This window comes from Cololabis saira, chromosome 2 (genome assembly GCF_033807715.1).
Source record: "Cololabis saira isolate AMF1-May2022 chromosome 2, fColSai1.1, whole genome shotgun sequence".
In the NCBI taxonomy this organism is placed as follows: Eukaryota; Metazoa; Chordata; class Actinopteri; order Beloniformes; family Belonidae; genus Cololabis; species Cololabis saira.
In genome coordinates this window covers 19,459,263-19,484,742 of record NC_084588.1, presented here as the reverse complement: position 1 = coordinate 19,484,742, position 25,480 = coordinate 19,459,263, and the positions used below count along the sequence as shown (strand labels likewise).

The 25,480-nt window shown below is 38.5% G+C and overlaps 1 protein-coding gene across 3 annotated transcripts; it reads right to left on the bottom strand.

Moving 5' to 3' along the window:
• Positions 1 to 3,696: 3,696 nt before the first annotated feature.
• LOC133459581 (kinesin-like protein KIF23) lies at positions 3,697 to 23,949 on the bottom strand. 3 transcript variants are annotated; one of them, XM_061739678.1, is made up of 23 exons: positions 23,871 to 23,949; positions 22,325 to 22,391; positions 21,167 to 21,295; positions 19,485 to 19,590; positions 18,812 to 18,948; positions 18,593 to 18,705; positions 18,313 to 18,483; positions 17,517 to 17,629; positions 14,860 to 14,981; positions 14,591 to 14,693; positions 14,432 to 14,511; positions 14,195 to 14,314; positions 13,546 to 13,705; positions 12,879 to 13,040; positions 12,621 to 12,787; positions 12,328 to 12,501; positions 11,899 to 12,105; positions 11,343 to 11,630; positions 6,521 to 6,754; positions 6,236 to 6,321; positions 4,976 to 5,036; positions 4,800 to 4,840; positions 3,697 to 4,712 (listed from the first exon to the last, which is right to left on the bottom strand). In XM_061739678.1, the coding sequence occupies exons 1-23, from the start codon at positions 23,882 to 23,884 to the stop codon at positions 4,697 to 4,699; spliced, it is 2,871 nt and encodes a 956-aa protein (XP_061595662.1). In that variant the 5' UTR covers positions 23,885 to 23,949; the 3' UTR covers positions 3,697 to 4,696. The 3 variants fall into 3 exon arrangements, with proteins under 3 accessions (XP_061595662.1, XP_061595671.1, XP_061595680.1); XM_061739687.1 differs by lacking the exon at positions 11,343 to 11,630; XM_061739696.1 differs by lacking the exons at positions 6,521 to 6,754; positions 11,343 to 11,630.
• Between the last annotated feature and the right edge of the window lie 1,531 nt (positions 23,950 to 25,480).

Here is a 25,480-nt window from a genome sequence, read left to right as displayed (position 1 = left end):
AGTTACAAATTGACGATGTGCAGTGACCAAGATGGTTCCATCTGGCCACTCAAATTGGTTTCATTGAATACTTGAAACTCATGGATACCACTGTGGAATCTTATTGCATTAACTTGGGGTGAGGAGTTCTGTTTTTTTTGATTGTTTGTAATTTATGAAGGTATATTCCTTTTTAAATTATTTTTAGTAGATTTTTCTGAATCAGCAGGAACTATTTCAAAAAATTTTTTTAAACAAAATAAAATAATATTGTTGATTCTGAGAAACTAAAATATTTTTAAAAGCAAAGTTGGGTTGTACCTACTACATCATTGCCAGGTGGCTGCCCTCAAGCTCTGGTCCTCCCTGCTGAGCTTGAGGGTTCTGCTCAGTATTTCTGCTGGTAAAGCTGCTCTGCAGCTTCAACTGCTCCAACTACCACTTGCAAGACTATTTCCTTCACCTTCTTTTTCATTTCTGCCTTCAACCTTTGGCAACCTTTCTGTCACTTCCCGTGGTTCTTCTATCTAGATGCTGCCGTCTCTTGGGATTGCTATGTCTGTCACTACTGCTTTCTTCTGGAGTTTATTGGTCACCACAATGTTTAGCTGGTTAGCCATCACCAGTTTACCAGACTGCATCTTGAAGTCCCACAGGATCTCAGGTCTTCCATTATCCAATACCTTATCATCTTGACTATAGGACTTTCAACCAATACTCACTACAGATGTTAAGCTATTAAGTACAGTCATGTATTTGCTCCAACACTGCACTCTCCCTCTTCTCTTTCCTTTCGTCAGATCAAACCTCAGTATTAGAGGTATATCATAACCATAATTGTTCTCGTAGTTTGTTGTGCTGGTCTGCCCCCTCCTTCTCTCTTCTGTGCATGTTGTGCAGGCCAGAGCTTGAGGAGCTGCCTGCTGATCTGCAGTCACCCCCTCTGATCATCCCACTGCTTGCTTCTACCCGTCTGTCTGCTAGATGCCTGCTGACATCCTGCAGTCCCCCCCTCTGACCACCTCAGTGTCTGCTGTCAACATCTGCTTGTATAGTCGTCCCTCTATTGCACCAGTTAGCCATTGTGTCTGTGTCTCTCCTTTCTCTGTCTCTCATTCTCTCTGTCTGATCTCCTTTTTCCTGCTCGGCCCAGCTGGCCTCCGGCAGGAGGGTTCCTCTCTTATGATCCAGGTCCTTCTCAAGGTTTTTTCCCTCTTAAAAGGGAGGTTTTCTTGCCACTGTTTGGCTTAAGGTTTTTCTCCCACTAGGGGAGGTTTTACCTGCCATTGTTTTTGTAATAATTGCTCGGGGGTTTATGTTCTGGGTCTCTGGAAAGTGCCTAGAGACAACTTCTGTTGTCATAGATGCTATAAATAAAATTGAATTGAATTGATTAAAGACTGTATAGTTACATAAGCAGGTAAAGGACACTGTCAGTATTTTCAGAGTAGAGGTGAGATAGTGGTTTTCCAAATTCATAAACACCAACTGGTTTTTAAACTGGCTGAGCCACAAGGCAGGACATCCTCTGTGGTAGAAAAATAACCACAGGACAAAACGACCAACTAATGGGGCCACTTTTATGAGGCAGTGCTTAAACTTTGCCAAAAACATTACTTGAGCAGTACTCAAGGACTCAGATCCTTTCAAAGTACTCGACGGTAAATTCATTAGTCCCTGTATACAATACGCCACACAAACAATTTTTTACTGGGAACTGAATTTGTATTTAATTTTTGGCTATTCATTTTTTTTTTTTATGAAGTTTAAAATGTGGTGAATTTCACTGTATCATTTGTCAATAAGACTAAAATATGTCATTGATGGAAGCACAGTGGTACCAAAAAGGAAAAAATTGGATATGTGGAATGTGTTGACACCAACTTTTACGCACCTTGTCTTGATCGACAAAACTTATTTTGACCGGTGTCCACCCTGCATCCTACTAGAAACCATAATCAACCTACAAGTTGTAATGTTGTCCATTCAGGCTGATCCTGATATCATTGTTACCTGACACAATTAAATATTATATTCTCAATAATACTTAATAAAATACAAAGTGCCAGTGTCACTAAGATAACATGTGAAATTGTTGTCTTGTACACTTAGTTAAAACACGATAAGGCCACTGACTTCACACCAATAAAGGGCATATTATGCCTCCGAGTCCTCCTTATACATGTAGAGTGAGCAGGTACTGTGCATGATTTCATATTGACTGGTTTAAGAGTAGAAAAAAAGTAACTGCTCATTTTTGATCAGCCAGTTTCAGTAACAAAACTGCCCTATAGTAAATTTGCCAAGAGCACACTGCCAGTTTTCTGCTTCATTTGCAGTAAAGTGAAAATGCTGCAGTTTCACTGTTAAGGTGACATTAATGACAGCTCATCATTCACGCGGAAAAGTAGTCCATCAAATCGGTGACCTCATCATCCTGGTTGTCCAGGCATTCAGTGTGAAATTATATCACCGGGAAAGTAGGGAATCATGGGAAACGAGCTTTGGAAAGTCAGGGGTTGTGAATGAGTGTGCTGTAATAAGAAAGCATAAATGGGAAAGTGCAACACTTGTTGGGTGATTGGTTTAGTTCAGGTCTGGAGAGTAACTCCAAGCAGGGTTCACTTTTTAGGTGATAACTATATCTGACTTAACCTGAAGATTATATTCATCAGAGATGCAAGCGCTAATACCTGCAAGTGCTTTCTGAAGGTCTTTGGTTCCATCTGCTGTTTCAACTATAAAACTACAGGTTTTTTTTGTCTCCCCTTTGCTGAATGAGCAATTTTCCTTTTTTCCTACTGCTTTTTCACTCAGTGTACGCTGATATTCAATCGTACTTTTTCTTCAAAATTAAAATCCTCAACATAATGGATTTTAAAATTAGGCAACTATGACCTCAGATGAACAACTCCCCCCCACAATGCCATTGAATCAAAACAAAGAAAAAAAAAATGTGGGCATTATAAATTACCCCTTCCCCTCACCAATTTTGAAGGGAAAAAAATAAGTATTTATAATACATACATACATACATACATATATAAGTCAGAACATCATTAAACGTAATAGATTTGTTTACAAAGAACATGTATAAAAAAAATAAATAAAAAAAAAAAACACCTCACATCGGAGCATTGTGTCAGGTTTGTCTATATTTCATTACCAGATTTGTCTGGTTTGGTTGGCATGTACTATAAAAGGAGACAGCACCCACAAAATACAACTAGACAATTCATCCACAGTCATATGTGGGGACAGATTTGAAAGAAAAGGGGGACTGCTGAACCCACTAGTCTCATACACCCCTTATTACTGAGTTTCACTCTCGACTACCCCGTCTTGCTTCTCTGTCATCAAAGCATGACGGAGGATATATGGAACATGCTTCCATACATTCTGCAGGAAATATTGCCCTTCCAGCGTGAGCTTTCCAAAGGCTTGATGCTGCTTCCCCTTTGCACTTGTACACTCCTGCCAAAATGGGAAACCCATTGTAACGGCAGATGGGTCCCATCCAAGCCTGTCCCCATACACATACCTACTCTCTAAATTAGTCATCTTCAAGTGTATCATTTTCACTTGGTGTAATGAAAAGCCTGAATGCTGATTTTTATGTCTATGACATGGCTGGCAGCATATCCGGGCAGGCCTGGACATTTACCCTGGTGTTTGAGTGCAGAAAAAAAGGCTATAAAAGCATTCAATTTTTGGAAGGTATGGCGTTTATTGTTGGTTGAGAGATAAGATGAGGGTCAACACTGAGGTCTCATTCTCATCGTAGGAGGTCCTCCTCAGCATCATCCTCTTTCTCAGCCACATTCTCCTTTGTCACTTTCATGGTTAAAGAGATGCAACACCACCTCATTGACAAACATTTTTAGAAGTCGTTTAAGTTAAAAAAAAAAAAAAAAAAAAGCACAAAACAAACCCAAACAAACAAAAAAAAGCACAAACACCAAGAGAGGTGGTTAAGATTTTCTGTGCAGGCTTTTATGCATCTGCTCCACCCCTAGGTGCTCTTAATGATCTTCAAAAGGAACCATATTTTCCCACAGCATGGAAAATAGTAATCACAAATCACGTTTTCCCCTCTTTTGTGTTATGTGAACTAACCATGGCTTCCGCACTACTACTTATACTTATGTCAGGCCCCAAAGCTTTAGAAGATATACTGACCTCAATATGATCCAAATCAAGTGTAAAATGTTGATTTTTTTTTTTTTTAATATACATCTTTAAAAACAGACTAAGAACACCCCAAAGAACACCTGTCCCCATTAAATTAGGGAAAAAAATTAAATATGATGCAAAAAGGATCATATTTAATTGGAGATGTTAAAAATCAATATACAATTACTTGTCGTAATACTGGAATAAATAGCTTCTTAAAAGCAACAGTAGAAAAGTTTTATAGTGCAAATATCTGGGTGAAAATACAAAAGCAGAGTGATGAGTACATTTACATAATTGTCATGTGACCATTTAGCATCTCCATGTCTACGAGGATTCCAGCATTCAAAAAAGAAAAAGCACAGTAATCTAGTTAAGTGAAATCTTCTACATCTTTAAGATATGATTAAATTATAATTTCACGATAATAATTTGTCATATTTGTCAAAAAAATTTGACAAAGATGCAGTTTTCCCACTTAAATGGTAGGTATCTTGCTTATTCTTGACAAGAAAAAAACAACAACATTCATCTCTACAGGTTCTTAGGGTTTTCTGCGCCTGGAAGAATAAAAACAAAACAAAATCAAAACATTAAACATTTAGTCTCAATATGTGCACGCACACACACACAGGATTTTAGCTTACTTTTGATACCCTTGGCTTGAACTTGAGCCAGCGACTGGAGCCTAAAAAAGGAGGTGGAAAGCAGCTAGGGTGATTTCAAACTGACATAAGAACCTTCTCTCAGAACATTTAAGCATCAGGATAAATAAGTATTGTTCAGACAATTTTAAATGTGCAAATAGCTTTTAAGAGCTTACCCGGTTTTCTACATCTTCTATGTGAGCCGCTCTCTCTCCAGAACCTGAACGCCTCTTGCGACTAAAACACAAGTCTTATCATTAGTTCTCAGAAATCAAATCACGATGAATTTAAATGTAACCCAAAGAACTGTAATACAATTAAAAAAAAAAAAAAAAAAAAAAAAAAGCAAAACTCCAACACAAAATGTTTGTTTACTGGACGTAATTTAAAAAACAACCACAAGGATGATTTGGTCGTTTCCATTTTCTACCAGATTATTTATGAGTGCAAAAATGCTTTGGCTTTGAGCTAAACATGCTACCTCCCGGCAACACCACTGTTTGAACCGCTACCATCTGGGAAGCAGTTCAGGTCAAAAAGGACATAACGAAGAGGAGCAGCTTCTTCATTGCTGATAATGATTAGCAATCTAGGAGATATATATTGTTTAAAAAAAAAAAAAAAAGTAGTAATTTTTGGTGTCAAATTTAGAACAGAATGAAATCCAAGACATACCACAAGTGAAATGTCTATAGATCTTAATTGAATGTTAATGCATGCGTATGCCTGTAAATTCTACTTGTTAGAAATTAGTCTACATATTTTTAAATTACATTACATATATAATGGGAGCTAAAAATCATATCGTAATGTCTTAATTTTGATTTTAAGACTGTTGACTGTTCAGTTCCTCAAGTGCAAATGTCAAGAGTGCAAGTACAAAAGCATACTATATGCCATATTGATCTTATATTTCAGTTTCCATACAAAATTGTAGCATTTTTCAAAGTGCTGGAGGAAGAGGAAAAAAACAGAAGTAAACCCCTTAAACCCTCACATTGCTGGAGATAAATACAAGTGAACCCGTTTCAGATTCTTAGTGAATTAGGGGCGTTGAACTCCTAAACACTCAAGATTCAAGGTAAATAAATAAGGAAAGCCATTTAACCTTCACAGTATTGGTAGAAAAAAAAAAAGTAACGCCCCTACACATTTACAGGACTGGAGGAAAAAAGTAAAGTCTGCTCAACCTTCATGGTAAAGGTGCAATAAGACAGTGAAGAAGTAAACAAAAACTAAAGTGAGTGCCTGCTTTCCCATCAGTTGTTAGAGTTGACTTATGTCAGAATGAATGAGTGGTAGTTGCAATGGCACCCGATTAACATAGTTCAAAAAATAATATATATATATATATATATATATATATATATATATATATATATATATTATTTTTTGTATGTATAGCAACACAAACGCTGGTGGTACTTGTACTGTACCTTGCCATTGGACACTCCTGTTTTAGTGTCTCGATGTCAGTAAATTGAACCGATTGTCCTCCACCTCTGGTCTTGAAAACATTGCCCTGGGGATACAATAATTTCATTAATTATCTCATTATCTATAAACAGTAAAAAAGAAAGAAGAAGAAAAAAAAAAAAGATTCAGGTTCGAATTAGTCCCAAACAGAAGCTCAAATCAAACTGATATTTAAACAAACTGCCACGTTTATGCACAATAACATAATCAGGAGATCTCAAGAAGAAGAAATTATGTTGTTTTACCTTGATCAGTCTGGTCTCGATCTCCCCATCAGAGGCAAGCTCTTGATGTCTTAGCACGTATTTGTGACATTTAGACAGGGCTTTCTCATTTGGGGTCGACACCTTGATTGCATTGGGTATGATTGGCTGCATTACAGTGTCTAGATCCAAATTAGATGTTGGCTTATGGTCTACCCATTTCTCCTCGCCCGCAGAACGTGAGCGCCTGTGCATTGAATGCACTGGAGGAACCGTCTGGTGATCCCAAAGTGAGAAACACATACCAGGAAGTTATTTACATGTGGCACCGTTAAAAAGAAACGTTGTTGTGGTTAGTAATGAAGCGGGATTCTCAGGCTGGTGTTAGTTTGTTGTAACAGTGAACACACTGCTGTTAGTCAAAAAGATTAGAAGAATTTCCGGCTGGATGTTTTGAAATCCTTTTAAAATTCAGGGGAGGCATGTGTTTCAGGATGTATTTTTCATGTATTAACCAAAAGCAGGTTACCAGTAAAACATTTTCATCCACTGGAAATTCCTCAAGAGACTGAAAGTGAATTAGCATCAAAAAAAAAAAAAGAAGCACAAAATGCAACACAGAAATGCGTGCAAGCATGCAGAAATGCATGCAAAAGCTAAAAATGCAAGTCTTGGTATGATGGACTTTTTTCCAATTTTTTAATTAATAGTCTAGTACTAAACGGGGGGTGGGCACAGTGGCGCAGCTGGCAGTGCAGCCGCCTCACGGTTAGAGGGTCCTGGGTTCAATTCTCGCCGGCGAAGATGTGGGTGCTGAGGGCGTTTGCTTCCCCAGGACTTCAGCACCCACACCCCTTTTGGCAAAAGGACCTTTCTGTGTGGAGTTTGCATGTTCTCCCCGTGTTCCCTTGGGGAGCTAATATGAGCTACCCTCAAGCAAACATGCCGCAGTCCTGGGCTACACATGCCCCCTCTGGCCAGCCAGAGCACCTGATGGGGTGGGGGGAATCTGGCCGGAATAACGTGATCCGGCCAGAGAAGCCCCACCCTGTCTGGTGAAAACAAGCTTCCTGCTCGCTCCTAAAGCAGGAAGCAGACTTGAGCTCAGTGCAGGGCCCTCAAGGGGTTGGTAGAGGGTGAGCAATGCCCGGGACTGACTTAGATAGTAAAATCAGCAATGCCCATATAGCCCACATTTAAAAAACAATGTGCATCTGCAAGATAATTGTTAAATTTGGATTGACGTAACAGGAAGCCACCACTACATTACACTATTTGAAAAGCAAGCAAAGGAGAACCAGGCTTATGTCAAAAAACATTTAAAACAAATAACAGACTCAACTCAGACCTTGATTCATAGCCCAAACAGTAGCATGTGTTTTTATCTTTTTGGGGGATTATACTAGTTAGGGCTGCACAACATAAATCAAAGGTTTATTGCAATATATGGGAATGTTTTATTTCCAAAGTGCCATCAATCAGATGGACTTACTGCAGGAGTTGCCAGTTTAGATGATAATTTGCATAAAGGCATTGAGGAGGTGCAGGTTTATATTAGCCCACTTTTTATTGCTGTAATAAAAAAAAAAAAAAAAGTTTGTTCCGTCTGCATAGACTGTTTACTTTTATGTTCGAGGTAAACTTTTGCTGCAGAGCAGAAAAACATCGCCACAGAGCTGCCTGTTAGTAGTCCCTCTAACACGGGAATTTTTTTTTTTTTTTTTTTTTAGCATTTCTGAACACAATGTGGATCATGAACACCTCTGCAAAAATTGGTCCAAAACAGATTCATTCCAGTTAATTCTGATGTTAGTCCGTGTTTGTTCTTATTAAAAACAGATCTTACAGACAACAACAGAGTTAGACATAAGCTTGGAACAAATCTGAGCTAATACTTGTCAAAACCGACTGCTCATTAAAGTTGATTATTGTTAATTCTAAAACTCTGACAATGTATTGAAAGTATCCAACATAATTCCACACTCTAAAAGGCTCACCAGTGAACAAACAGTGCAGATCAGACTTGAACAACAAATCCACGAGCAAAAGCTCAGCAGAACAACATAGTTGTCTAGTCAGTCAGCCATTTTCAAATATTTACAGGCTTCAGTCAGCGAAGCACCAAGAGGATCAGGAAGAGAAAGACAACTAATGAAGTGAGAGGCTGAGTAGGAGGCAGGAATATGAGAGATATCCAGCTCATATCAGTGAGGTAAAACTAACATTCAGCTATACAGGAATTCATTTTTCTTTCAGTTCTTTCAGATTAAATTAATGAAGCCATGATGAAGCGATAAAGCCATATTTTCCATTTTAAAAACATGCTTGCAGTGGACACTCCAGATGTTTTCTGCAAGCTATTATAACCAAAAATCAAAATCATACAAACACACTAATATCTGCCTGTCTACCTCAGACACACACACTACCTGATTTTTTTTGCAGTTTCTTTTCTTTCAATCTACTGTATATACTGCTCATATTTTGTAATTATATATATTTTTTACCCCTCCCCTGCATGTGTGTGTTAAGTGTACTGCTGCCAACAAAATACGTTTCCCCACTGAGGGAGAAAATAAAGGATTATCTTATCTTATAAACCCTTTCATTACAGCTGTATGTTTTTCTTTCTAAGAAGGTAAATATACATTCCCCTCCTAAAGTATTGAAACAGTGAGGCCAGTCTCTATATTTTGTTGTGGCCTGCAAATATTTGGGTTTGACATCAAAAGATGAATATGAAAACAGATCAACATTTCAGCTTTATTTCCAGGTATTTACATCTGGATCTGATGCACAACTCAGGAGATGGCATCATTTGTAATAAAACAAAAATATTTAGGTGAGCAAAAGTATTGGAACAGAATTAAAATAGATTGAAACTAAATATATAGCAGCCTCGACACATCACCAAATGTTTGCCTTCTTCTTTTAAGATGCTTTTAGGGTTAGCCTCTGCCAGTTTGTCTGGAGGGTTATTCCCTTCAGTCTCTTCAGCAGGTCAAGTGTATGCTCTATGGGGTTTAAATCTAGAGATTCACTTAGCCACTCTAAGATCTTCTACTTTTTGCCCCTGATGATGTTTCAGCAGTACGTTTTGGGTCATTATCCTGCTGCATGACGAAGGATCTTCTAATCAGCTTGGTTGCATCCTTCTTTAAATGGGCAGACAAAATTCTTCTGCAGACTTCAGAGTTCATTTGGCTGCTGCCACCATGTGTTACATCCTCAATGAAGCTTAATGAGCCCGTCCCAGAAGAAGCCATGCAAGCCAAGCCATGATGTTGCCTCCATTGTGCTTCACAGCTTAACTTTTATGGTTAGGATCATGAGCAAACCATTTCTTTCTCCAAACCTCAACCTTTCCATCACTTTGGTTCATCTTTATCGCATCAATCCATAAAACTTTGTCCCACAATGTTTGCGGCTTGTTGCTATACTTTTTGGGGCAAATTCCAGTCTGGCTTTCCTGTTCTTGTTAATGAGTGGTTTTGCATCTTCCTATGTAGTCTCTGTAGTTTTGTTGTGTTCTGCCAACAGCAGATTGTGATACCTTTACTCCAGCCCTTTGGAGATTGTTGCTCAAGTCGCCAACAGTTGTTTTAGGGTTCTTCTTTTAAGCTCTCACAATGTTTCTGTCATCAACTGCTGGTGTTTTCCTCAGTCTACCAGTTTGACATCTGTTATTTCTTTCATCTTCAGGACGTTCCAGATGGTCGTACTGGCTATTGGCAATGTTTATGGCTCTGATTGACTTTCCATCTTCTCTCAGCTTCACAACTTGTTTCCCCACATAGATAGTTGTCTGATTTGATGGTGTTACTGCAGTAACTATAAAGGCTTTCTGCACAGGCAAAACCCAACTGAGGGCAGACATTCAGCTCTATTTATTGTTTTGGGTGATCAGTGTAATAGGACACACCTGGGCAACAACAAACACATGTTCCAATACTTTTGCCCCCCTGAGAATTTTGTGTTTTGTTACAAATAATGCCGTCTCCTGAGTTGTGAAGATGTTTTGTTTCATATTCATCCTTTGATGTCAAACTCAAATGTTTCCAGTCTACAGCAAAAAGAAACTGGCCTCACTATTCCAATACTTTTGGAAGTGAGAGTACTTAATTCAGGGGCTGTCTATCGATTCAAATATCAAGTGTATTAAGGTTAATTAAAATATTTTCATTGTTAACGCAACAAAAATATGCGTAATAATATGTGGGTCGGGTTCAGCAGCCTGGTTAGAATAATTATTGCACTCTATTTACAAATTAATATTTAAACACAATTTTAAAGCATATAAAAATCATGAATATTAAGACACAAAGATGCAGCATGAGCTTTCCGCACATGCTGTGTCATTTCCTGAAATGTGCATGCATTAGTCTTGGAAAACTAAAATAGTGACATTAAGAACAATTTTAACGCGTTAATTGCAACAGCCCTAATTAAAACTTACTGCATAGTAAAAATGTATAAACCATGCTTAATGTGCAATACTGCTGTTTTTATTACTACTAGTCAGGGTGCCTTGAGTTGAGTCATTTGTGTTTATTTTCATTTACTAAGTTAGTTTGTCATTGTAATTTTGTGCTATTGAAGTGCTAGATGGTGCACTATAAGAAAAGACATTTCTACAGTGTTTCTACAGCAGTTTCCAGGCAACATAAAGCACCGAACAGTCGTAAGAATTCAAAGCATGACAGATCGATCTGCCTTACAGTCAGGAAACAGAAGCACTAGTCTAATGTTTCTACTTGATGCATTTCTAAACAAACATCTACTGACCAAAAAAAGAGTTAAAAACACCAACATGAGGCTTATACCAAGAACTGCAAACTAACACATGAAAAACACACACACTAACCCTTGTGCCTGACTCTAGGTCTAACCCATAGCCCAGCGTGGTGACAGGGCCTCTCCTGCGACCCATACTGCTGCTGCTGTGGCACGGGGTGGGGGTCCGGCTGCTGTACTGGGGAGTCCTGGGGGTCCTAAGCTGGCTGCCTGAATATACGGGCAACTTCTGCTCCCAGTCAGAGATGCAGGAGGCTACTGAAGGAAAGGAGGAGGAGGAGGAGGAGGAAGGAGGGTGAGGGGCCTGCACTGTCCTAACACTGGCTTGATTTTGGTGGGAAGGAGTTCGGCTCATGTCCTGCAAAGTGATGAGGGGAAGGGTGCCAGGGATATTGCATGTTAAGTGCTCCAGATCAACATACATGTGTATATTTATTTTGTTAATGAAATAAAATAAAACGTAATTCCACAGTACAATTAACGATGTGGCGTGAGAAGAGTGCTGTGGCAATTCATTGTAAAACAATAATTAGTGGCATGCAAAATTTCCACATTTAATGGTGATAAGCAAGACATATCCATGAAACAGACAATATTAGGAAGAGGGGAGAAAAAATAAATCTTACAGGAACTGGTGATGGTGAGGCCGACCTCTTCTGGACAGCATTACGATCTCGCTCCCTGGAGGGTCTTTCAGGCTTCTGTGGCCACTCGGTGGGACACCCACCACTGCTGCTACTCTCCGTCACGATGGCTTTGAGCTGCTTCAATTTTTCATCCTTCACCCACAGCTTGTTCTGCATCTCCAGCTGCTTGGCATTCACTCGTCTCTCCTAATAAGAAATGAGCAGCAGGAAACAATTCAACAAACACTCCAATTATTTAATCCTGTGTAAGAAAAGCCTCAGATATATTGTACAGTCCAAGTCTCTAAAAAGACAGTGGGTGTAATAGACTGAATACAAATCTTATTTAGATTCCTTTCTTCATGCTTGAGAAAGGAAAAACATTTAATTCATTATAATATTTAAAAAATGTTAGTAAGCTCCACTTACACACTCCTTCTCCCACTTGTGTCGGGTGTCCGTCACCACGCCCTGCATGCGTTGCTCCATGCGCTTCCTTTCTGACAGCTCTTTCTGCAGCTTCTGTTCCCGAGTCATCAGGTCCTGTTGAAGTGAGCGCTTGTCCTGCTCATACATGTCTGTTGTTTTCTGCAGGATATCAATCTGAAGAGGACCAGAAGTGTGAGAGAAGAGGAAATTAAAACCTATCTTACCAAAAGTGAATTCATGATACACAATGAAAGGTTTTACATTGTAGGAATTAAATGAAAAGAATAAAACACCTTGTATTCCAGTGTCTTGGACTTCTTTTCTAGTCGCTCAATCTCAGTTTTCTGGTTGATGATGACTTTGTCTTTCTCGTTCAGTTTACTTTGCTGATCATGGAGGAATGTCTCCTTTACACCAAGTTGACTGTCAAACTGCTGAAGCTTGGACTTCAGTGTATTAGCTGTCAAAGACAAGATATGAAGTATTAATTTTTATTCTCATTTTATATTTCTTTTTGCTCATCTGTGCAGGCATCAAATAGTCCCCATCACCAGTTTGATTGAACTGTTCCACCATCATCTGACGGATACGATGCCGTCTCTCCAGGATGTCGATAAGGCGAGGCAGCGTCTGATCATCAGCCGGGTCAACCAGCTCACAGCGCGGTAGGGGGGGGAGGCTTTCTATGAGCTGGTTCAGCAGACCTGGATCATCTACCGTGCAAATAAATACAGATAACAGATATGTTAAATTCAAACATGCAAGATTTTTTTGTTTTGGTCACAAGTGGCTCAAGTCGGAATAAAAGATCTGATTCAATCCCAAGTATTAATATTTCAAACTAATTTTCCTTCAGAGATTTATGATGTATTTTTTATCTTTAAATTACATCTACATTGTAAAATGTTGGTGTGCATTTATCTGCGTCATTCTCACACGCAAACATCAAAAACACAGTGACCTTGCAAGGGAAAAGCAAGACATTTATATTGTGGTATGATAAAATAAAAAGAGCATCATCACTTCATACTTACAAAATTGATCCTGTGGATTGGACTATGGTGTTAACATGTACCATCAATGCTTTAATTTTAGCAGTTGCTGTATGAAGCAGGACAGCTCTTTCCCGTAACAATCCACAAAAAACATTCCTGAAATGCATGCTGGTAGTGTGCGACTTGTGAAATTAGCTAAACAAGAGACTTGAGGGGTCTTTACCTCCATAAGTTGGACCCCCCCTTTCTTCCAGGCGGCGTGACAACTCTTCTTTGAACGCCTGGTTTCTGTGTCTGCGTCCTGGTGTAAGGCCACAGATCGGTCGGTCTACTGGGCGAGCCACCTCCACCTCCTGAGTCATTTCTGCAAAGCGCATCACCAACTACGACACATGCAACAAAAAATTGTTGAGCCCCCTTCAAAAGATGTGTTGCTTTCCAGTTTTCTGCCAGCAGATATTTGCAGTAGAATATCTGCTTTCAGATGTTTCGTGGCCAAATCCGTCACTGGGTTAGCATAAACTGCCGATTACGTCCTGGGCTTTGTATTCGTATGATAAATAAGGAGGACCTGGTAATGGGTAGCCAACTGTCAATCAAAACGATAAGCCTCAATAAAAGGATTGCATATATGATTTCAGCTGATCTGGTCCAAAAACACGGCAGTTGCACTGAGGACTTAGCAAAACTGTGCTGCAACCAGACAGTGGTGCTCCCTTCCCCGGTGGGACCCTGCATGGGGTGAACTTAAACTACAGAGTACAACACTAACTGTTAAATGAGCTCAAACTGGTACAAAGGTGATAACAGTTAAGTGGAAAGGACAAAAAAAAAAAAAAAGACAATTGTGCTTCACAGATCAAATATCTTACCGCTGTTTCTTCATAATCATCAGCCTTTGGGTTGACGCACACGATCATCCTGACTTTTCCCTCTCCATCAAAGTAATTTTTAAAAAGATGTGTAACTTTAGAGTCCCTATACGGCACCATCTGAAAGAAAATGGTTTTGTGAGCCCTCATATACTGGAAAATTCCCAAATGTGGAAATAAACCAAGAACGACATCAAAAGTTGAAATGTTTTTGCAATGATGTGATAAAATACCAACCTTATTAGTTCCACACATTTGATTTTCACGCAGGACTTCCATACAAGTGCGCAACGTCATCAAGGACTGGTTAATATTACCTATGAATGAAACGTTATAAGAAGTGTTAATACATATACCAAAGAAGAAAAAGGGAAAGAATGAAAATAATGAGCTGACCTGCTTCACGGAGACGACTTCCCTCTGCTCTGGTTCTGCTGGTGCGTTCACTGCCTGCTAGGTCAACCAGGCACAGCTGGCTCACATTTACTTGGTTTTTGTCCTGTTAAATGGTAAATGGACTGTATTTACAGTTTTACAGATTCAGCTTTCATTCCATTTCAATACTTCAAGAGAAGGAAGAAAAATAGTAAGTAATATTCATGAACCTTTTATACATACATAAAAGAAAAACATCCATTAAACATGCACATTGGAGAGCACTGTACCTGTAGTATATGGTCTCCATCTGCATCAAGTGGTGCTTGGACCAGCTTCACAGTGAACACACTGTGGGAGCGACTGGATTCACGGTTGAGCTGAGTGTTTGCTATCCTTCTTTTCTTTTGCCCTAGAAAAAGATAAAAGATTCAAATTTGTTTGCTGCAGAAACATCAACTGATCATTGTAACAAAAAATATATTGTTCAATCAAACCCTCCTGATATGATTCAAAATGTCGTGAATGTGGATAACGGCTTATGGAACCTGCAGTTTAGGTAAAAACTCAAAATCATTGTTAAAATGTTAAAATATTTTGGTGGCTTTCTACTAGAGATGTAGGGATTGTGATTTCTAATTATTGTTGATACCAATTTTGGTTCGGATTTCCTTAGAACTGTAATTATCCAATCTATCATCATCTAATGTACTATTCCCATTGGACCTGCACTAATTCTGTTTTTTACTAAAATGAAAGTGAGGTCAAGTCTGCATTTTATGTACAGTCACCTTTTTTACTAAAAATACTAAATTTTGTTAGGAGCTTCTGAAAACTGATTGCACCTGGTTAGAGATTCTGGGCTTTTGTTCTTAGATTTTGATCGCAATATATTTGGTGTTGAATTTATGCCATATACACCCCCCTGTATATTTTACAAGTTTCCCTACTCAAACACACCTGATTGGATCACCATCCGCTTGTCATCAGGGTAATGGCCCTTTAATTTGAGCCAGCTGTTTTACAGCAGAGCAACATCTAAAACATGTAGGACCGTGTGTTCTGGGGAACATGGTTGGGAAACACAGCTCTAAGCTACACTATTGTGTTGTATTTTTAACAACGTGGTCTTTATTATTTAGCATATTCTATATTATGTTTAGCAAAATATTTAGTAGCAATAATATTTATTTTCTGGCTTTTATGCATAACTATTATTTTTATCATCAAATCATATTTTTATAATAGAAACAGTAGGCCACAAACATTTTAAACAAACTTTGTAACACAGATTTATTTGAATAAAGTTAATTGCTTTATATAAATTAGCGATACTGCTCTCATATACTCGCAAAAATTCTCCGATACCACGCACCGATTGTACTTCATTGTTGTTGTAGTTACTGATTAGCGACTCTAGGGGGAGATGTTGAGCTGCCGTCAGCGAGGTGATCAGAAGAGAGTGATACCCATGAGTGAGACTGGCAGCGCCGTTTCAGCGACAATTAATGCTGCTAGTAAGACGCATGCACTTGCGTCAAGATAGTGTCTTCTTAGATGTAGCTTTCTTCTTTATTTAAAAAAATATATAAAATATTCTAGCACTGGCATGGCAGCATCTGTGTCCAACTGGACTCAGCAGTCTGACCAGCACTGATCCAGCTGGACCCTCCTATGTGAATTTTTGTTCTTGTGTTCTCTCAGATGCAAGTCGCTTTGGATAAAAGCGTCTGCTAAATGACAGTAGTAGTAGTAGTGGTAATGCAGCGGGATGTCAGCAGTGTGGACATATTTCAAAATAAGGGACGGCGACAGAAGCAAGGCAGACTGCAAGCTACGTGCTGCTAAGGTGTCAAGAGGAGGGAAGGAGAATATGTCGTTTAATACCAGCAACTTGATAAAACATCTCAAGACGTTTCATAAAGATGAGTATACAGAGTTTGCTAATGCTACTGAGAGACCACAACAGCCAACATTAGCTCAGGTCTGCAAAAGCAGCAGACAATGACAAGAGACAACCCACGGGCCATTAAAATAACGGAGGCTCTAAGCCAGTGTTTCTCAATCCTGGTCCTCGAGTACCACTGTCCTGCATGTTTTAGATGCTACCCTGCTTCAGCACACCGTGATACAAGTACCTGTGTCATCAACAGAACTGTGCAGACCTTGGTGACAAGCTAATTAGGACCTTTAATTAGAATCAGGTGTGTTGGTGCAGGGAAACATCTAAAACATGCAGGACAGTGGTACTCGAGGACCAGGATTGAGAAGCACTGTTCTAAGCCATTATATAGCGCTGGATGACCAGCCACTGTCAGTTGTAGAAGACCATTGATTTTGCCGTCTTCTCACTCAAGCTGCGATATGATGTTTCATTGATATGTTATGTTTGATATTTTCTTAAATGTGAAGACGTGCCAGTGTGAAGACTTTTTATTTACACAGAAAGATTATTTTTTTGTTTAAAATAGTTATTATACTCATTTTATTTATTTTTATTGAATGTATCTGTTGCAAATAAAACATATCTTCAAATTCATTGCATTTTTCATTGCATTTTTAGCCTAGTTATTTTTGTGGTAGAAGTATCGTGTCGGTACTCGGTATCGGCAAGTACACAAATTAAAATACTCGTACTCTGTGTGAAAGAAATGGTACCGGGGCATCCCTAATATAAATTCACCTCTTTTGAATCCCATGTTAAAATGTCCAACAGTACCGTTGGATTTACAATTTACAGCCAGGTTAAAAACAAAAAAGAATTACACATTGAATGTACCACCGTACATATAGTGCATGAGTTAAATTGGTAATAAAGTCAGGGGGGAAGGAAAAACAAAACCGCACATTCAGCCCCCGGCCGTTGGATTGGTGTCTCTACTTTAGCCATCGATACACGATGAAAACAAACGCAGGAGAAACCATGAGACAGAATTTCACCACCAACCTTTCCAAAAGATTTCAAAAGCCTCCTCAGTAGATTTGACTTCAACTTCAGTGCAGCCGGCCACATACATGGTATGATTCTGATCTTCACGAAGAATCTTGGATTGGGGAGGTCTGAAACGTGCAGGTAAAAACAATCAATACACAATGTAACACAATCCTTTGTTGCTTTAGTCAGTCAAGCATTAAAAGCTAAAAACTTGATGTTAGAGTTAGCATTAGTATAAAATACAACATACAGAGACATGTACTCTCAGGGCAACACATGCATACTGGAATTTGCATAGAAGCATGACTCACAAACCATTAATGGAAATCTTTTACTTCTACACCAACAGAAACAAGAGGCTACAGCCGCCAAAAAAGTCACAAAGCTACTAAGCTGTAACTTTTATTATTTACAGGGCTCAAGATTAAATGAGATGGGAATGAACCGACAGGCTTACATGACGTTAGCTACAGCCAACATAATCGAATAAACAGAACGCAGCATCTAATGCTATTTTACTGGCCACATACGTGAACTCTTTGTTCTGTACAGGCATGCATCCATCGAGCCACCTACCAAAAGTGGATTTAACATCTGGTCAACACACAACTACGAAGCAATTGACAATTCATAGTCACAATGTAGGTAATGCACAACTTAAACTACTCGTATTATTAAATTCAATGAGAATAAGGGCCACTTTCAAACTCACTTTGTGGACAAAGTAAAGAAAAAAAAACAATAACTTTACAATCCTCCAACATGACTATCAAAAAACATGCAAAACTGTGTACTTTTTCCATCTTACTTTGGTCTGATTGGGTCAAATGGAGCATCTTCAAGGAGATCATAGATGTAGTTATTGTAGACCTCAATGTAGGACACGAATACACTGTAACAGCAGTCTTCATCAATGCCGTCAGATTTACATGCCTCCGCTGGACTGATCATATCTGCAAACTCTGGGTCAGCCTTCTGCCTAAAGAAAATAAATAAATAAAAAAAGGTTGTGAGCTTGTGCCTTCTTTCAGTAAAAACTTTAATTTTTAATAGAAAGTAAAAAGAGACATAAAACCGCTCATAACTACCTGGATGATGGCGTTTTGGGTACCGAGTGCTGACTGTCTCGCTTCTGTCTCTCGAGGAGAGCATCAACTTGGCCCTGGATCTCCATTCCATTTTTCTCATCTGGTTTAAAGACCTAAGGAAAGTTTTTTATAATATATATATATATATATTTCTTGTAAATGCCAGGGAGATTTCATTGCACTGACATCGCAATTACGAATTAAACAGATAAGTCTTACAAATCGCTTGGCTTGAAAAGGGCCAACGCTGTTGAAGAGCATGTCAAGAGAACGAGGAAGGAGGCCACCTTCCCCTGGTGACCCAGTCATGGTGAAGGTTTTACCACTTCCAGTAACACCATATGTAAACAACAGACCTGTGAATAAAATCACATCAATTAATTTCAGAGAGAAAAAAAAAGGTCAGTTGTCTGATATGTTTGTTTTTTATTTTTTAAGAGATTGATTATTCACTGACATGGTTCTAACATTATTTTTGCATCTGAAACATTCAATTTAACAAATGTATATCAAAACAGAAGTTCTGGTGAATTAAAAATGTCTTTGAACACCATGTGCACTACCCAAGTTTGCTTGAGTAAGGACACAAGTCACACTTGTGCTGGGCTCAGGCATGACTGAACCTCCTGATTAAGATGAGACATTTGACAGATCGGATATTGATATGATGGCACTGATTTGAAAAAATAAATGACCGTATTGTGAAATCAGTGGCAACCCATGCATTGATTTCTAAACACAATATTTAAGTTAACTGCTCTATCTCTGGGAATTTTTCCACATAACCAAATGAATATGAATCAACACAATTCAAATCAAATGAATGTTCCATTTACGAACTTCTTATTTCAGCCCCAGCCAGCCATACTTCCCCAAAAAAACATTTACTTGCCATTTTTACAATGAATCAGGTCCTCTATCAGTGGCTTGGCAACATCCTCAAATAGCTCCATTTGAGTTGTATTTATACCAAACACCTTCTTAAAGGAGTACTGTGTCTGAAAGATAAAGAATGTATTAACTTACACAGATGTACAAATATTACTGCCCTAATGTGAACTCCACTTAAAGGCATGTGTGTAATATGATACGTGTGGTATAAAAACAATAAGTCATGGAGTGCTGTAAAAGTAACTCAAAGACACTGAGAAGCTGTTGTATGGAGGAGTATTGGGCACATATTAGTCAGCATCTGGGAGAGTGGAAAAAACATAAGAACCTAATGAAATAATTATAATTAATTTGAAGTTAAATCACACATAAATGGAATAACAAATACACAGGAGACTGGGAACATTCAGCCCAAATGCACGTTGCATGTTCTTTTCATTGTGTGTCAAACTACCACAGTGCAGATGAATATATGTATTCAGTGTTTCCTCTACATTCATTCAGCAGTGGCGGCCCGCCACTGCTAAATCATAGCCGCCACGCCTGAACATTTTATTTTATTAAAAAAAAAAAAAAAAAAAAAAATATATATATATATATTTTTTTTTTTTTTTTTTTTTTTTTTTTTGCAAATGCACCATCGCCGCATCTCTCCACCTTCACAGCACAGCCTGTGTGATGATGAGCGCAACGGCGGGGGGAGGGAGTGGGCTGTTTGGAGTGTTTGGGGGATCCTATTGGCGTTAATTACCCGTGAGGGGGATCATCTTGCAGCATGTGTGCTGCTAAGCATCAATGGGCCACCTCTGGGAGAATTTCCCTACAACAGAGCCTTAGAGCTCTTCTTTAAAAAGCCAAGGAAAATTAAGTGCTCTGAGCCTGGGTGCAAACTTTTGCCGCGTTCCATTTACCTCGGAAATCGGAACTGGGAACTAGGAATGGCAGCCATCTTGGAAACTCGGTAACTCGGGGGTGGTGAAGCTTCTCCCACTATCCCAGTAGGAAATCCCACTTCGAGGGGCGTTCCAGTTGAAAATTCCGACTGGGAACTGGGAAATTCCGACTTCCGAGGACAAATGGAACGCGGCATTGGTCATTGAGTCTACACAGCCTCATCTAGCTGATGTTTACATGTTATTTATTTAATGTTATTGTTTTTATTTATTTTTTACATTTTCAACTGGTTAGAGTTGAAGTTGAAGTAACATTTATTTTTTGTTCAGGGATTGTTCTTCAAAAGTTCAGGGATAAAAGCGAATAAATAGGTTTTGAAAGTTACATTTGCTGTCAAGTGGTTATTTGTGTACGCCGTACATTTACGCCGCCGCCACCCCCCCGGGAAGCATGCCCCCACTGCTGAAAAAATTCCTAGAGGAAACACTGGTATTGGTATGAACGGAAGAACTTCTGCTTTAGCTTGCTATCGCAGTGCGGTTAGTTGTGTGGATAATATAAGCAAGGAGTGTTGGTTGAGTATACATGGGACATCTTCTGCTTAAAAGATAGCAAAGTATAAATACAGATCTGTAGAGGAAAAGTGTGTTTGCACGTTTTCCTGTTATAGTGAAGAAAACAGAATGGTCACCTAGGGGGACAGGGGTTGAATCTTGCAAGTAAACATTCAGGGGAGGCATTTGTAGCTACGTGTGTATACAGCCAAGAATATCCATAAAATACACCCACCTCCTTGTATTCTCCATTACGGTTGGCTTTCAGACCATCTGGAGTGTGCAGCTGAATAGTGCTGCTGCTGATCATTTCAATACAACATTCCTCATCTTTTGCACCGAGCGGACGAATACGACAGTAAACCTAGAATAGTTGAATTAAAAATAAATAATTGGAACCCTTCAAAGACAAAGACACACACACACACACACACACAAAGACACAGACACACACACTCTAAATAATGTTTTTATTTATTATAAAAGCTTTTTTTAATTATGGGGTGGTGCAGATGTTACAGATTAATTTATCTAATGATACATCCAGCATGATAGGGTTAAACTAAGATCCGATTCAGGTGGGAACTTCAAGGCTTCAGAGTGCAATAATTTTAATTACTGACACTGTGCAAATTATTTTTTTAGCCTCCGATTAATTGTAAATCAGTGAAAACAGCTTTCTTAAGTCTAAAAGAATGCTATTCGCCACAAGAACAGTTTTTTCCTGTCTGCAGCTGTCCTCGTCAACAAGGCCCCGATCCCCCCTCCCCCCGGACTACTACGGACTGCCCCCCCATCCCACTCTACGTTACATTAATAATTGAATTCACCATAATATTGTTCAATTCTGTTCATACATTTTATCTGTCATCTGTCATCCTACGTCACTTTTTGTAAAGATTCATATCCAGCACTTTTTAATCCTCATATTGTACATTTCTGTTATACATTTTACTTTATTCTATCTCTTAGTTTATCTCCATATATTTGTTTGCTTTTATATTTTTACTGTATTGCACCAATCACCACAACAAATTCCTTGTGTGTGTTAACAAACTTGGCAATAAACCCCCTTTCTGATTCTGATTATTCATATGGATTAATAAACACAGCAAATCCAAAATATAGTTTGCTACTGTAGAAGATTGAGAAGAGCAACAAATCCCCATATGTGAATTTGCAGAATAAAGCTATATGTCATTTTTTTTGTTAAATTATCAAAATGTGAAACAAATAATACACTATGAAACACTAATTACAGTTTGATTTTTTTTTTTTTCTATCACCCACTGACTTAATAAACTGGTGTTTTAAGAAGACACACTGTCCCTTAATTGTGAATATGGAATCATGATTATTAAATCAAGGAGTAAAAGCATGTTCAGTGACTTACCCCGACTGGATCCCTCTCGGTGTTAGATGCCTTCCTCGGCCCAAGCCTGCGAGGAGTTTTCCCCTTACTGGGACAAAACAACAAAATCAAACCAGAATCTGAGAAACATAAAGTTAAAACAAACATTGCGGACCTCGACTAGCTCCTCCTGAATGAATGAATGAATGAATGGTCTTTATTTCGGCCATTGTACAAGTTATTTTACAAAACAAAAATGAAAAAAGTAAAATAAACATTGCTTTTGCTGAAAAGGTGTCGGCTGAAGCCGTAGTTTATAGTGCCTACCCTTTTTATCTTGTGATCAGCTTAAATCTGAAACATTAGCATTAATCCGTGGAAACAAACAATGAATGAAGACAAAAAATAAATAATACAAAATTGACGTTTCCATTCTAGAATGTTTTTGATAATATACTTTATAGTTATAGTGTTTTATATTTATTTACAATATTTTCTTTAAACATTGTCTTAAACTTGAAGATAGAACTGCACATTTTAAGGTCGTTGTCACAACTATTCCATATTTCTCTAGCCTTAAATGATGTACATCTCTTTTTAATATTTGTTCTTGCTGTCGTCATCTCAAACATGAGTTTCCCCCTCAGGTCATAGCGGGTTTCTTTTATTTGGAACAAATCCTGAATGTAGTTTGGAAGCAGTTTCTGCTGTGCTTTAAAGGCAAATAAAACAGTTTTTTTGCTCTACTATATCATGGAATTTAGTATTATATTTAATAAAAGAGATTTGTTGGTTCATAAAAGTCAGATCTATTAATTATCCTTAAAGCTCTTTTCTGTAGTAAGAAAATAGGGTTTGTATTTGTTTTATAGGTGTTACCCCATATCTCCACACAAGTCATGCATGGAACTATGAGTGAGTTATACATCAAAAACTGTGCTCTTTGACGGAAGATATCATTTGTTTTACTTAATATTGCTAGGGTTTTAGACATGTTTGATTTTACACTACTTATATGTGATTTCCAGCTAAGTGTATCATCAAATTACCCCCAGGAACTTATCTTCGTATATAATCTTTCTATTTCCATACCACTAATTTCAATTGCTATTTGATTATTTATTTATTTTTAAGACAGGAAAGTGATAAATATATCTTATTTAAAACCTTTCAAAGCTGCACAAACGCCAGCTATGGTGTAGTTTTCCCTGCAGATATTTAATGATACTTTATTGTGGTGACAGCATGCTAGCGCAGTTAGCTCAGCCGTCACTGATACAGACAGTCCTAACTCAGTTACATGTACTACACTGAGCTAGCCTTTATTTAATTACATATCGGTAAATAAAGTGTACATTTGAAAGAGCAGAGTTACTTTAAAAGTGAAATGTGAGCTAATGTTTAAAGTTATCAACAGTTAGTGAGCTACACGAGCTAACGTTTCGTAGCTGCCGCACAAACTCCACAACGTTTTTGTTAGAGAGAAAACTTCACGTAACCATAAACTATCCAGAGCTGCCAGAACAGTTCCACAGCTGGTTGTTGTGTGTTAAAGGTTATTGGGCTGGGTGAATGAGTGGATACTGACCCTGTTCTCAGCATGGTGTTGTTGCTCTCAGCTGCTCCAGCGCCTCTTCTTCTCGATTTGAAATTCCCTCTTGTGTGTCGTCGTCTTGACAGACAGACTCCAGGACCAATCACAGCGCAGACACGCCCCCCGATACCGGAAGTCCCGCCCCTCTATCGCTCTACCGAACCTGGATCCGGTGTCTGCCAATTTCTGCTGCTTTGCCCAAAAATGCTCCCTAATGGTTTTCTACCTTTGTAGAGCTACAATTTTACTGGGTTTTACTCCATAAGCCCCCCCCCAAGTGGCCCTTGTCGCTTGCCAGGTCGTCATTGTAAATAAGAATGTTCTTAATGACCTGCCTGGTTAAATAAAGGCCAATTAATGAATTAATATCAAATAAAGCGATAGAATTCTTTATTTCTCTTTATCGTATGATGTTCACAAAGTGTAATGCAATTCATGTCATGGTTCGTGTATTTTGAAGGATCAAATACTCAACATCCCATATTATCAATTTTACATCGTGCAAGAAATGATGGACGTGGCAATCAAACTTTAAAAATCGAATGTGCGCATGCGCAGAACCACAAAGTAGCATTTCTCGGCAGGTACTGTAGCATTGATTGACAGAACACCGGTAAACAGACGAAGAAAAACACTCCAACTTTTATTTATATTTGTGGATAACACTGTTTTATGTAGATGTCATTTTTTATTTAGATAGAAAATAGACCACATCACCCCAATATTAGCCTCCTTACACTGGCTCCCTGTAAAAGCCAGAATAGAGTTTAAAGTCCTCCTCCTCACCTATAAAGTCCTGAATCAGAATCAGAATCAGAAAGAAGTTTATTGCCAAGTAGTTTAAACCACAAGGAATTTGTTGTGGTGATTGGTGCAATACAAAAGAACAAATAATATTAAAAGAAAAAATATACAACATATTGGTTTTAAAGTGCCGAAGTAATGAGTCTGTATGGAGGTGACCTAGGATGTGCGTTAATGTGACGCATAAGGTCAGGAGTGGAGTCTTTACGTTAATGCAAGGCAAGGCAAGGCAAGGCAAGTTTATTTGAATAGCACAATTCAACACAAGGTAATTCAAAGTGCTTTACATCAAGATTAAAAGTGGCAAGGCACAATTAAACAGTAAATAACAAATGAAATGAAATAAAATGACAAGAAAAGAGGTAAAATAATAAAAAGCACAAGTTGTTAAAAAGTAAGGGCAGCATAGTACAGCTGGTAAGTATTTAATTTAAGAGTACGCTTCAGTAAACAGTAATGTTTTTAGGCCTGATTTAAAGGAGCAGACCGTTGGAGCAGACCTCAGGTCTACAGGAAGTTTGTTCCACAGGTGAGGAGCAGAATAACTGAACGCTGCCTCACCTTGCTTTGATGTAACGTAGGGTGGGCTGGGGGACAAGTCTGTGGTAGACGGGGGAGAGGGGGATCCAGGGATCCAGGGATCCGGGGCCTTGTTGACGAGACCAGCTGCAGTCGGGAAGAAACTGTTTTTGTGGCGTGAGGTTTTGGTCCTGATGGACCGCAGCTATGGAGGTAGATTTGTTTTTTAATTATTCAATCAAAACAAAGATTGCTTCTATCAAAAAATATATTTTCAATTA